The sequence below is a fragment of the Schistocerca nitens genome, chromosome 5 (genome assembly GCF_023898315.1).
Source record: "Schistocerca nitens isolate TAMUIC-IGC-003100 chromosome 5, iqSchNite1.1, whole genome shotgun sequence".
Lineage (NCBI taxonomy): Eukaryota > Metazoa > Arthropoda > Insecta > Orthoptera > Acrididae > Schistocerca > Schistocerca nitens.
The window spans coordinates 785,335,427-785,349,845 of record NC_064618.1 but is presented as its reverse complement, the minus strand read 5'-3'; the positions used below and the strand labels follow the sequence as shown (position 1 = coordinate 785,349,845).

The following is a 14,419-nucleotide window of genomic DNA, read 5'->3' as shown; positions in this document are numbered from 1 at the left end:
AGGAAAATTAAAGAGACCTTTGGAGAAAAGAGAGCCACTTCTATGAATATCAAGAGTGTTGATGGAAACCCAGTTCTATGCCAAGAAGGGAAAGCAGAAAGGTGGAAGGAGTATATAGAGGGTCTATACAAGGGCGATGTACTTGAGGACAATATTATGGAAATGGAAGAGGATGAAGATGAAGATGAAATGGGAGATATGATACTGCGTGAAGAGTTTGACAGAGCACTGGAAGACCCGAGTCGAAACAAGGCCCCGGGAGTAGACAACATTCCAGTGGAACTACTGACGGCCTTGGGAGAGCCAGTCCTGACAAAACTCTACCATCTGGTGAGCAAGATGTATGAGACAGGCGAAATACCCTCAGACTTCAAGAAGAATGTAATAATTCCAATCCCAAAGAAAGCAAGTGTTGACAGATGTGAAAATTACCGATCTATCAGTTTAATAAGTCACAGCTGCAAAATACTAACGCGAATTCTTTACAGACGAATGGAAAAACTGGTAGAAGCCGACCTCGGGGAAAGATCAGTTTGGATTCCGTAGAAATGTTGGAACACGTGAGGCAATATTGACCCTACGACTTATCTTAGAAGAAAGATTAAGGAAAGGCAAACCTACGTTTCTAGCATTTGTAGACTTAGAGAAAGCTTTTGACAATGTTGATTGGAATACTTTCTTTCAAATTCTGAAGGTGGCAGGGGTAAAATACAGGGAGCGAAAGGCTATTTACAATTTGTACAGAAAGCAGATGGCAGTTATAAGAGTCGAGGGGTATGAAAAGGAAGCGGTGGTTGGGAAGGGAGTGAGACAGAGTTGTAGCCTATCCCCGATGTTATTCAATCTGTATATTGCGCAAGCAATAAAGGAAACAAAAGAAAAGTTCGGAGTAGGTATTAAAATCCACGGAGAAGAAATAAAAACTTTGAGGTTCGCTGATGACATTGTAATTCTGTCAGAGACAGCAAGGGACTTGGAAGAGCAGTTGAACGGAATGGACAGTGTCTTGAAAGGAGGGTATAAGATGAACATCAACAAAAGCAAAACAAGCATAATGGAATGTAGTCGAATTAAGTCTGGTGATGCTGATGGAGTTAGATTAGGAAATGAGACACCTAAAGTAGTAAAGGAGTTTTGCTATTTGGGGAGCAAAATAACTGATGATGTTCGAAGTAGAGAGGATATAAAATGTAGACTAGCAATGGGAAGGAAAGCGTTTCTGAAGAAGAAAAATTTGTTAACATCGAGTATAGATTTAAATGTCAGGAAGTCGTTTCTTAAAGTTTTTGTATGGAGTGTAGCCATCTATGGAAGTGAAACGTGGATGATAAATAGTTTGGACAAGAAGAGAATAGAAGCTTTCGAAATGTGGTGCTACAGAAGAATGCTGAAGATTGGGTGGGTATAACACATAACTAATGAGGAGGTATTGAATAGAATTGGGGAGAAGAGGAGCTTGTGGCACAACTTGACTAAAAGAAGGGATCGGTTGGTAGGACATGTCCTGAGACGTCGAGGGATAACGAATTTAGTATTGGAGGGCAGCGAGGAGGGTAAAAATCGTAGAGGGAGACCAAGAGATGAATACACTAAGCAGATTCAGAAGGATGTAGGCTGCAGTAGGTACTGGGAGATGAAGAAGCATGGAGAGCTGCATCAAACCAGTCTCAGGACTGAAGACCACAACAACAACAACAACATGAACCAACAGGGCAACACCCTACCAAAACTTCCTAAGGACCCATATCTGGCTTCCTACTCCATAGATATAGTATCCTTTCATAACAGATGTATAGATGCACGAAAGCTTAGAGAATTTACCAACTACATCAGAAGGTGTGGCTCTGGCACCCTGGACGATAACGTTCTTTGACAGTTGACTTGAGAGTCTGGCAACCACATAGTTCCCAATAAGATATTATTTCTTGTTCTGCCACCTGCACATTATGGTAGACAGAAAATTCCTCCTTAGTACCAAAAGAGAGAAACTTTCATTTGTAATAGCTGACGTGCTGATACTCATTGAGAGTGGTCACTGGGGAACGACTTAGCATGAATTGTCCACCCAGTGCTGTATGTACCGATCAGGCTTTAACAGACACATAAAATTTCTTATCTGCACATACGAGGTGTGATTAGAAATTATGGTAAATAATGTTATTAGAAACAAAGTACATGGAATTTGATTTAATCTCCTTTAAAGTACTGTCCTTGGCCAGTAATGCACTGATCCCAAACATTGACTGGAAACATTTCTGGAAGGATTCATTTGGAAGTGCATTCAGCTACTCTGTCGTGGACCCCTCAGTGTCAGGAATGGAGTCAAAATGTTATCCTGTAAGAACAGTTTTAATTTTTATAAAGAGCCAGGAGTCGCATGGTACTAAGGCACATTTGTGGAAATCACGAAGGCAGTGGGTGAGTGCTAACACAAACAAATGCATGTTTCCTTCTTCGTTCCAACTATGTCCAATGGCGAAAATAAAAGGTGCAAGCAATACCCTTTCGTGAAAATACAATAAAAAGATATTCATGTAATGTACTGCTTCTTATTGATAATCATCATAAAACTACGTTCAATACTGCATGTAAAGCAATACTGGTTAAAACACTAAAGTTGGCAGTCTCCATGTTTTTCTGTATTTTACACTTTTTTGAGTCGGTCTGTTGAAAAGCGTAAAAAGGAGATTTTATTGTATCTCTAATTGCATAATACGAGCTCAGCAAGATTAACGGTTCACTGTTTTCTGTAAACGAATCATAAACCTGTTCCATTATTCCCCTGCTGTGTCTGGTGCAGCTGCATGTGGGCCTCTTATCAATTTACTAATGTCATCAGCAGGTATTACTGTTACTGAAGAGTCTTTTTTTATTATTATGATTCCATCCATGCAAAGATGCCACACCAGTCTTGTTTCCCCATCAGAATTGTATGATCTACATAATCAAAGGACATGGAAAATCACAGAATTCCAACAAGATAAATTTTGTTGCTTAGTTCTTCCATAATTGAGTTTTCATCATCATACACTGCATTCCTATGTCAAACTGAGCTGCTGTAAAGAAGTTATTCTCAGAAAGATGGTTTAATAGTTTGCTGTGAGCTACTTTCTCAAACTTTTTAGAACATGGAATGAGGGATATTGGTTTATAATTAGATGATGATGATGATTGGGTTGTGGGGCACTCAACTGTACGCTTATCAGTGCCTGTACAAATTCACAACCTTTGCTCAGTCCAATCTCGCCACTTTCATGAATGATGATGAAATGATGTGGACAACACAAACACCCAGTCATCTTGAGGCAGGTGAAAATTATAATTAGAGGTCAGATGCTCAGCTTATTATTAGAGATCTGCTGCTTATCTCCACATTTGTATACTGCTGTAGCGCATACTTCACTCTTCCAGCAAGTGCACCTTGACTCAGACTCATTACAAAGTTAACCCAAGGATTACACAAAAAAAGTCAGCCCAAGATATTAGTACTTTGACTGAGATACCAGTACACACAGAAAAGTAACTACTTTTTTGAGACCAATGATTTTCATGATCTCTCAAAGCGATGAGTTGGCAATACTAATCTCTGATGGTGGAGTATGGATTGCCTACATAAACAAGTCAATGGGGTTTGCTTTTGATGGACATATTTTTGTTATTCCTGTGTTTTCAGCTACAGATATGAAGAGTTTAGGAGCCAATGATTTTAATTTTATACCATTTGTTTCACTGCTATACTTATCTGGCACTTTAATATCATTTGCCTTGCTAAGTTCATGTCCAAATTGTCTTTGCCTTGGTCTTAATTTCAAATTTTTTGAGGACAGTATATAGTGTATGGCTTTTTCAGAACACACTGAAGAATTCTACAATACTGCTGCTTGTAATGTATTTTTAAGCCTTACTTAGAGCTAGCCCTTTGCACTGAATAAAGCTCTCTCTCTCTAGTACATGGTATTTTCATCCCATAAATCAACCAAGCTTTCTCTTTGCTTCCACTGCAATGCCCCTCACATGTTGCAGAGGAATAACTGGGTTCATAAGGTTGTAATAATATCTTTAGAAAATAAATTTGTCTACTGTGTATCCTTAGTGAATTACTACTAATTTTTCATGGCATTAAGTCACTCTTAATGGTGAAACTAAGTAACCATTTAGAAATCTGTGAAATTTTCCTTTTCCTTTCTTATTTTAACATGACTGATGAGAATGCTTTATAGTTGCCATTTGACCATCATCAACAAATAACCACATATTATGGGGCTAACATCTATTTCAGTAAAGACATACTGACAAATAAATTATCAGTCACTGTAGCACTATGTCCCATTCTTGTTGGGAATGTTATTGAGGTAGTCACACGAACGTAACTCCAGGTATCCTTGATCAGAACTATCTAAGGTGAACTCTCTATTGAAATCACCACATACCATCGTTTCTCAGTTATTTCAACTAAGTATTATTAGTAACTCCTTTATGCCTTTTTGCTGTTACTACAGATTGTCAGAACTGTTGTACTGTATATTTCCAAGTCTATTATTGAAGTGCAGCATTCAAATTAGGTGGTCAATGTGGTATTCACTGTGGTGTATGGCCTGTGACTTCACTCCACTTATTGTGTATATAGCTACTCTCCCTTTCTTTAGTTATGTTACATTAAATTGAATTCATCTACATGCAACTGTTCAATCTCTAACTTCCAATTATCTGGCTCACACAATAACATCACAGAAATGCTGAAAAACCTGAACTAATAGACAGTCTAAGAGAGTAACAGAAATTAATCTGTGAAAGCAGTCTGCTTACAATGTTTCAAGAACAAGCATGAAGCAATGAATATACATGTACTACAGCCCCATATACACTGTTCTTGTATGGCCTGCAATAACACAAAATAAGACTAACTGCAGCATGCACAAAAGCTTTCAAGCAGTCATTCTTCCAGCACTCTATTATGTGAACGGAAAGGAAGAAATCCCAAGTTGTGGTCAATGGAAATTATCTTCTACCAAGCACTTCACAGTGGCCACTGGTTAGCAAAATATGGCTTTACATGTAGATGACTCAAAATACATATGTAATTTATCAAATTACATGGAATGGTGACCATAAACCCCCCCTCCCCCCACCATTGCTTGTAGATTACACATATCTGTCAGTCCATGGTACCGGACACTTTATTCACACATACAACCCATTATTTCCCCCTAGTTCTATTTAATTCTGCCCTCGTGTTAGAGAGCACTATTTAGAAGCAAGTACTACAGTTCGAAGTATAATTAAAGAGACTGGCATAGTACAACAGTACACAAAACATCAAACAAATAATGAGCTTATAATAACAAGCTGGTGAGTCATCATTAGAAATGGTTTATCATTGTACGGCAAACTAATGCTCAAAATTACAGTATATTTTTTATCCAATTAGTATATTGTAAAAATTACAGTTAAAACCTGTCCTCACATTTCTTGATTTCCTTGTCTCTTCCTTTGCCTTAGAGCCTCTCCAATGCGACTGTTGGGAAGCTGCATCAATTTCTCAGCACATCTGCTCTGGTATGATACTTTCCCCACAAAATAACCCAAGAGGCCTGCCACAATGACTTTTGGGGTGGCACCGAAACGAGGGTGAGCCTTGAAGTAACCTACAAACACGGGAAGTAGTATGTATAGTTACAGGTATGTTTTGTTATGTAGTAGAAATGAATGGAGGATATGATACAATTTTTTGTCCAATTTTAGCAACTATATGTACACAATAGAAAACATACTTCAAATATTCTCACTCTTCAAATATTCTCACTCTTCAAATATTCTCACTCTTCAAATATTCTCACTCTTCAAATTCAGTCAGTTTCTATAAGCAACATTAGAGGAAAGCAGTAAATGTCTAGACCAGGGCTGTAGCATACTTAAATAGTTAGTGCAGCAATGTTGTCAGCGCTAACTCTGAGGGACGACAGAAGCGTCCGATCCCACGCGTCGGCTCTAACACGTGACGTAAGGCTGTTGTGGTGTGTGACGTCATGACGGCGCGTAATTTAGTTTGTGAGAGTAGCGTGTTAGTAGGTGTCATTTTGATGCGATCGGTGGTGCTCTCTGGTGGTGTGTTAAGTGATGTTTTTGGTTTGGGTTTGCGAGTGTGGCGTCGTGTGTGAATTTTGGTAAATTGCTTTTTTTATGTCTTTGGTAGGTTTGGATATGACTGACAGGGTCAACAGTTTTCGGTTGTCGGCTATGATGGGGGACAGTGAGTTGTCTCTAATAAAATTTCTTCAACTATTCAGATTTTTGGATGAAGTCGTGAAGTGTTCAGTATGTCGTGAAGAAATGAGGCTTACTTAAAGTTCCGGCGTGTCGGACCAGGAAAGGCTGTATGTGGAGATGTCTTAAGGATAACAGGTTAAGGGAAGTGAACGATCCCAATTTGAGATCGGGAGCTGCTGTTGAGCTATATAGATCCAGGAACGTGTCTGATTCCAGATGATATTGTGTTTAGTGGTATTTGGGGAGTTTTGTGATGTCGGTTTTTTTCGTCGTTTTGCGTGGTTTTGTTTGGGTGGGTGTCGAAATTTGTTTATATTTAGTTTGACCCCACCAAAAAAACCCCTATTTCCCGCGCTTGTCCCATTGGTGTCATTAGGCTTTTTGTGGAATGTGTGTGTGTGTTTGTTTTTTGATGTATTTTCGTCGTCCTAATTTGTATGTAATGACTTTATATGCACCATATTGGAATCGTGGTTTATGGTCTTTCCGCCATATTTGTGACATCATGGGTCAAAGCAGACGGGCGGGATCGGACGCTTCCGTATTTCCCAATGGGAAGAAAGAGGGTGTGTTACCTACTGGGTCTATATAGCCAATGAGAGAGCAGTGAGCAGACGGCGTGTTTCATATAATATTGTCACATTCTCATGTGAATATGCGACAACCTCCAAAATCTTAACACAAGAGGAATAAACAGACGAATATTTTGATAACTAAGATTATAAATTTAATTTAAGCTCTGGTATTAGGTCCCAAACTAACTACAAACTCTTAATTTGTGATATTTGGACGAAATACTCAAATTTGTGTCACAACACAGATTTTAAATTTATTTTGTGCGAGTAAAACTGTTGCATTTTAACCTAATCTCGGCCTTGGGTTAAGCTACAGATCTGTGTCACCGGAATGAGGTATTTTAGCTTTCACATTTATTTGCTTGCTAACTCACAACCAAACCCTCACATTCCATTTCAACCACAGCCTCGATTTGTGACATACTTGGCAAAAAAGCGATCAAATAATTGTGAAAATGACGATAATAAATTTAATCTGTCTCTGTCCCAGCTTAACCACACCCTTGTAAATTGTGACATATTTTAAAAAGCAGCTGAATATTTGTGGAAATATTTATTACAAATATTCAGCTGCTGCAACTGAAGCTGTACTGTTAGGTCCCAACATAGCCACAACCTTGTAATTCATGACATATTTGGAAAAAGTCAAACTTTTTGACAACAGCAAAGAAGAGAATGCTAGAAATTTATATTTTCATCTCTCATCTGTTACATGAAAGTATCGTCCCATTTGCTACCTGAAATTGACACAATGCCAACCTACCATCAGTAGATAAATAGCACAGTGAGTGCCACTGGCCCTGACCCAGACTAGCTGAGGAAGGTAAAGCCAACATCCGATACTTGTGGGTTCAATAGATCCATAACATCTTTATGTACAGTAGATTTAATACGTGTATACTGGGTGCTTTTGCAAAATGAGGCCAAACTGCAGAAAATGACACCTGAGGGAATAAGGCCGGGATTGCATTCCAAAGGAGGTACACTGACTTTAAGGTAGAGACAAAAGATATTTAACAGTGATCATAGACAGGTGGCCTTCCAGCTTGGGGTCAGCCAGACACTTGTGTGGAACATTTCCCACGACAACTGCCACTATCTATATTACTTACAATGAATGCCGCCCTTATTAAGTACAGACCTGCCACTGTGGCAGAGGTTTTGTTGATGGTTTATTGCACAGGCCTCCATTATGCTGGGATTTCTGTCAACCATCCTGTTCTTTGATGAGGTTATCTTTACAAAGGGCAATATCGTCAACCTTCATAAAACCCACATATTTACTACACAGAATCCCCCAGGCCTGGTGGCAGCGAACCATCAATACTGGTTCAGCATTGATGGGTGGGAAAGGATTATTGTTAACAGCATCATGTGACCAATCATTCTTCCACAATACCCCACAACAAGGCATATCTGCACTTACTGCAGGTGACTGTGCCTCCCTTCTGAAACACATGCCTTTGGTAGTGCAAAGGTCTACCATATAATGGTGCATCACACTCAACGCTCTCTTGAGTGCAGAGCTAGAACAATAGTACAGACAGAATGTTCCAACTTCCCTGGTGTGTTCTCATGTGCACTTTAAATCACTGAAATCTGCACTGTTAAAGATCTTTTAACTCAGCCTTAGAGTGGGTATACCTTCATTGGAAAGACTTTCAGGCCATATGCACCTATGACTCTTTTGCTTCTTACCCTTTAGGTATTGTTGCCTGCAGTCTGTGCTCATTTAGTAAAATCACCACTACTTATGAATAAACATATATCTCTGAATTCAAGACAAGGTTATTTCCTGAAATATCACACCCAGCTGTCGGGGGTCTTCTTGCAGTCATGGCACATAATGTCGAGTTTCTTTTCGTGACAAAATAAACATTGAGCTTCCATTAAGCCATAAGTCTACTCTGTGCTACATCTACTACTTTAGCCTTGAACTTATACATGCACTTAGAGCATTGTGGTATGATAGCATTAATTGTTTGTCGAGACAAATATTTTACTTTGGACATCACACCTCTAAACCACATAGTAAAGTGTGCAATAGATCGTAGCGTGGAACAACATAGTTTAAAATAAAGTTTTTCAACAGGTGTTGCTATGATGCAAATTTCAAAATCATGGTTTTCACCATGCAGAAAGAACAAACAATTGTGCAGCTTCAAGGAAGTGTGGAGTGACATAAGCCAATTTTAGGAAGTGGTGAAAAGAAGAATGTTTGAAAAATGTGAAGCCAATTACAAAAACTTTCAGTGGCCCACAGAGTGGACATTTCAAAATTATTGAAATGGGAAAAGCTGCTGCCTGGTGTCTTATTTCATTTCAAGGATACATTAACAAGTTCGTTGCAGGTTGGCTCCATACAGTCTGGAGCACTGGACCAGAAGGCTAAGATGTGGATCCCTGATGCTTTCAAGGGGCATCTGACACCCACAGTAAAAGCAGGAATACTAAAACTGAACACAGATCTTGTCATCATTCCAGGAGGCACGACTTCATAACAAGAAGTGTTAGATGCATTGGTGAATGAGCCATTTAAAGATCTGAAGCAGCTGTACACCTATTAGTTACTTTAAGGTGGTCAAGCCATGACACTTACTGGTAAACTGATGAAGCCTTCAGTAGGCCTATCGCTAATTACATAATGGATTCAGGCCCCTTGCACATGCGTATCCAGTGCATCAATTGTAAATGACTTTAAGACATGCAGAGTAACAAATGCATAGATGGGAGTGAAGATAATCTGCTAAGGGAAGAAATGCAAGTTAACCATGGCAGTGGCAGTGATTCTGCAGATTCTGTGCAGCATTTCAGTGGAGGACGACTAACTGTCATCTCGATCTATCGGAGATCTTTATCTAATTTATCAGAACTTTTATTGTCTTGTTCAATTACAATGTATGACATTGACACACACACACACACACACACACACACACACACACACACACACACACACCCCTTTTGGTAAATGCCAGACAAACTGTGGATCCCCTAACAGCAAGCAACCAAGTTATTCAATTCTACAGAAAGAATAGTCGGCCTATCCTAACTACTCCTTCATGTGCTATCAGTTTCTACGAGATTTAGGTTTTATTAGTAAGATCAAGCTGACATCTGTGATGATGTAACCTATCAAACTATAGCTACTTCATTTTCTATCATCTTATATATGCTCAAGGAATTCTTCACTACAAGTCTATTGAGTAAACAGTATCTAATCAGTAATTGCTTGTCGGGTTCTACCGTACTACCATCAGTTTGTGAGTCAATGTCTTGCACTCATATTGTGCCTACATACACCGTATTTTTAGCTATGTGATTCTTTTCTTAGGATCGAAGATAAAAAACATGGAAACATTTTTTAAACTGCAGGAAAAGTACATTAAGAATAATAACTATCTAGAAGTATCAGTCAGGCTCACTGAATAAAACAGTTGAAAATGGCTATCCTTATTGTACCAAGTGAGTACATGAATCAATCTGTGTCCATATCAGAAAAAACATTGCCAAATATTTCGCTAACAGTTCTCTACATAATCACTGAACAGGAACCAGTTCAGACTTAAATTCACCAAAGGAAAACAAGTAAACATCAAAAGCTTTTTCCATCAGGGAAAAAACTGTATTTTAAATAGCCCAAGGAGCTGAATCACATTATTAAAATATAATAAAAAGCAGTTAAAACAGACTTCAAAAGTGATGCATACCACAGACTAAAGGACTACATGGTGGACTCAGAGTACTGGTTAATGATGAAAGGAGATAACTGCAACACACTGCCATATTACAAAGTTTTTACAAGAAAATCATGTAGGCCTATTGAGTTCTCTAGTGGAGGTCAGTAATGTATTGTCATTCTCCTGAGTTACTCATTATGGGACGAGGGAGAATGCTGAGTCAGTTTTTTCCAGCTGACTAACAGGAGGAAATGAAGACAAGTACAAATACAAGCATGAGGCATACCAGTATGTTTATGGGCACAGAGTCAGGTTTCTGGACAAATTGGAGTTAGGCTATTGAAGCACGTTTAAGGTTCTGGAGTCGCCAGCAAGTGTACTTGATCTGTGCAGTAATGAAGAGCAAAACTATGTTTGTAAGTTGTCAAGAGCAAATTGTGGGAATATCAATGAGAAATGTGTCTACATCTTTGTTCCTTTTACACACAAATACTGAAGAAATTTTATCAGTTACAAAAACCTTGAAAACAGGGTACTCATGTGGAATTGATGGAATACCAGATGCAATTATTAAAAAATGCTGTCTTGCCTTAGTTGAACCCTTGACACATTTTTGCAACAGTTCATTGGTATCAGGAACCTTCCCTTCATGCTTAAAAACAGCAAAACTAAAACCACTGTTCAAAAAAGGAAATCCAGTATGTGTTTCAAATTATCGACCACTAGCCCTACTGGCTGTATTTTCAGAAATTTTAGAAAAAGTTTTTTTATAAGATATTGTCTGATTTCCTAAATAAAAATAAAATTCTCTCTCCTTCACAGCATGGCTTCAGGAAAGGCTATTCAACTGAAAGTGCAATATTTGAATTTCTTAATGAAATCTATACTAAACTGGATGCAAGTGAGTTTGTGACAGGCATATGTCTTGAGATATCTAAAGCTTTTGACGTCACTGACCATAATGCCCTGCTGCAGAAGCTTGACCAATTAAGAATTAGAGGTATATCCAATGAGTGGCTCAAGACATACCTATGTGGTTGCAAACAGGTGGTTGAAGTGCAACATATTGACCATAACAAAATCAGCTACTACTATTCAGGATATGAAAATGTGAAATATGGCGTCCCTCAAGGATCAGCATTAGGACCCATTCTGTTTCTCCTCTATGTCAATGATCTTATGTACAACAAGTATTGCCAAACTACCCTCCAATTTGCAGATGATATAAGCTTCCTTATTAGTGGTAAAACAGAAGAAAAACTAAAAGACTCCACTATCCAAACAATGAACAGTGTAGAACAGTGGTTCAGCAACAACAAGCTAATTATAAACAAAGAAAAGACAGTAGCACTGAATTTCTATAATGTAAAAGGAAGACACCACCCAAACATAGAAACAGAACTCAGGGACAGAGTTTTTGAAAGTGTTGCCAGCACTAAATTTCTGGGACTCTGGCTCCAGAACAACACAAAATGGGAGGTACACATTGAATATTTGCAAAGAAAACTAAGCACAACCTGTTACATAATACGGATCTTAAAAACTTCTTGCAACAAAGCCAGCCTGTTAAATGTATACTACTCCTATGTGCATTCTGTAATTAAATATGGCATCATCTTCTGGGGCAATACAACAACAAAATTAAACTTTTCAGGATGCAAAAGAGAATACTAAGAATTATTGAAGGGGTAAACAATACAAAATCATGCAGACCCAAATTAAAAAAACTGCCAGTTCTTCCTCTTCCTTGCATTTTTATCTACGAAACATCAGTTTTCATCAAACAATATATCGATCGACACCCAGATATCTTACTAAAAAATGAAGATATACATGCACACAATACAAGGCAAAAATCTGACCTTCATATGAAACAGGTGAGAACATCATTGTGCCAAAAAGGCACACTACATACTGGGATAAAGATTTTCAATAAGCTACCTAACCATATTAAATCAATAGGTAAACTCTGTAGTTTTCAGGCTGAAGTAAAGGCATATTTAATTGATCATTGTTTTTACAGTCTGACAGAATATATGAGAGCCGAACAACAAAAATAAAGATGCATTATTAACATTCTACTTTGTATGTTGCCTGTAATGTTTGTTGTACCTATGTATGAATCTTTGCTAAATTACTTCAATATCTAGTCCTTAGGATTGCAATACATACTGTATTTTATCTTGTAAATACCTAAACATGTCCAATATCCTTGTATATATTCTATACATATAGGATTTGAAGGACTAAATAAATAAATTTAAAAAAACCTGTACAATAGGAACCATACAAACTGAAGGAGAGCAGCTGTTTTGAAACTGACCTCATAACCGACAGTAGAGTTTCGGCCATCCTGACATAGGCTTCCCTAAATTACATCTGGCAAATGCTGGATGATTCTTTCAAGAAGAGCACGCCCTTCAACCTGTTCTACCCCCATAAAAGCATACTTTTACATTTTGTGGGTAGGCCCTGTGTATTTCGCGCTAATTATTTTCATTTTATTATTATTATGGCAAATCCTACAGCATTGTAAGATAATCCCTGTATGCGTAAATTAATAAAAATAATCTATGTTAGTTTCTAGAACATTCTGATAGTTTTAGACTACGAAGTAAACTCACATTCACAATGATGTAACTTGACGAAACTGTTACGAAATTGATAAAAACTGCTTTATTTTACCAATGACAGTATTTTCCTTAGGCGCTACAGCAAATATTTTCTCTCTCGTGATGTGACAACACTATTGTTTACTTCATCTGAACACACTCTTGACAATTACACTCACCTGACTTCACGGCTAAATAGGTTGTACCACCCAAAATTGTTGCGAAAGGTAACGATCTCTGATAGAAACTATCTCGGTTGCATTGTCTTAGTACTCTTACTTCTTCCATCGTAAGCCGGTAAGGCTAAAATAAAGCAAACAATAACACTGAATTTCTAACAATAAAGTAACAATTCAAAATGTCACTTTCATTTATTTCACATATGTGGTGGCTTGCCATCTGAGGTGAAAACTGGGGATCAAGCCTGCCATGAGAAGCTCCGTGAGTATCAGGATTCTGCGGTGGATCCAGCCCATCAATCCCTACAGGCGCTGCCATGTTTACAATCTACAATCCGGTTCCCATTCACATAACATCAGTGATACTTACTAAATAAGTTTATATTAGTGATCTCTGGCTGGTACGCACAATCCAAGGCAGCCAACATCAAATGCTGTTGCAGTTACAAATTGGTTTTTACAATTTTATTATATTCATTAACGTAGGCATTTCGAATACCTGTCATTTTTAGTTTCACAATTGTTACATCATACTCGTGAACTAGCTATTGCCCGCATATAACCCAAATTCATGCAATGTTGGTCTCTCAAACCACAATGTTTATAGCGTTCTATTTGTCAACATATAACATTTATTTCTTTATTCATCCAAAAATCTTTCACACACTTACAGCTATAGAAAATGTAACAGTAATTATACCGATTCATACTGGCTGACGCTGTCAGAGCAGTCACGACAAGCCATGGAGGTATACCTCCATGCGACAAGCCAACTCAAGTCATGTGATATCAGCTCGCATAGCTGTCCGCAGCTGATTTTTTCGCGGGAATTGCGTTCAACTGTTTTCACGCGCGAGGTGCACAAAGTTCATATACACAGAGTTCACATTTGTACAAAAATTACTGTTATTCGATTCAAATACTTTTCAGCTTGCAGGGATAGGATACATATTTGAGGAGGAAGACAGAAGTGCAAAAAACAAAAACATTTGAAGGTCTGAAAAATATGAGTTCGAGGAGGAGGAATCTGGATTTTATATTTTAGAAAGTCGAAGAATCAGTTTTCTTTTTTTTATATGTTACGCCAAATTGCAACCAGACTCACT

The 14,419-nt window shown here is 38.1% G+C and overlaps 1 protein-coding gene across 4 annotated transcripts in view; it reads right to left on the bottom strand.

Annotated features, from left to right (window-relative positions):
* Positions 1-13,669, bottom strand: part of LOC126259832 (OCIA domain-containing protein 1-like) — a 60,172-nt gene extending 46,503 nt beyond the window's left edge. For all 4 annotated transcript variants that reach the window (XR_007546564.1, XR_007546565.1, XM_049956876.1 and 1 more), the window contains exons 1-3: positions 13,531-13,669; positions 13,314-13,437; positions 5,465-5,645 (exon numbers count right to left, since the gene is read on the bottom strand). Coding sequence is in view for 2 of the 4 variants with exons in the window: in XM_049956876.1 (XP_049812833.1) it covers positions 5,465-5,645; positions 13,314-13,437; positions 13,531-13,632 (407 nt within the window). In the remaining 2 variants the exon portion in view is untranslated. The remainder of the gene's footprint in view (positions 1-5,464; positions 5,646-13,313; positions 13,438-13,530) is intronic.
* Positions 13,670-14,419: the final 750 nt, after the last annotated feature.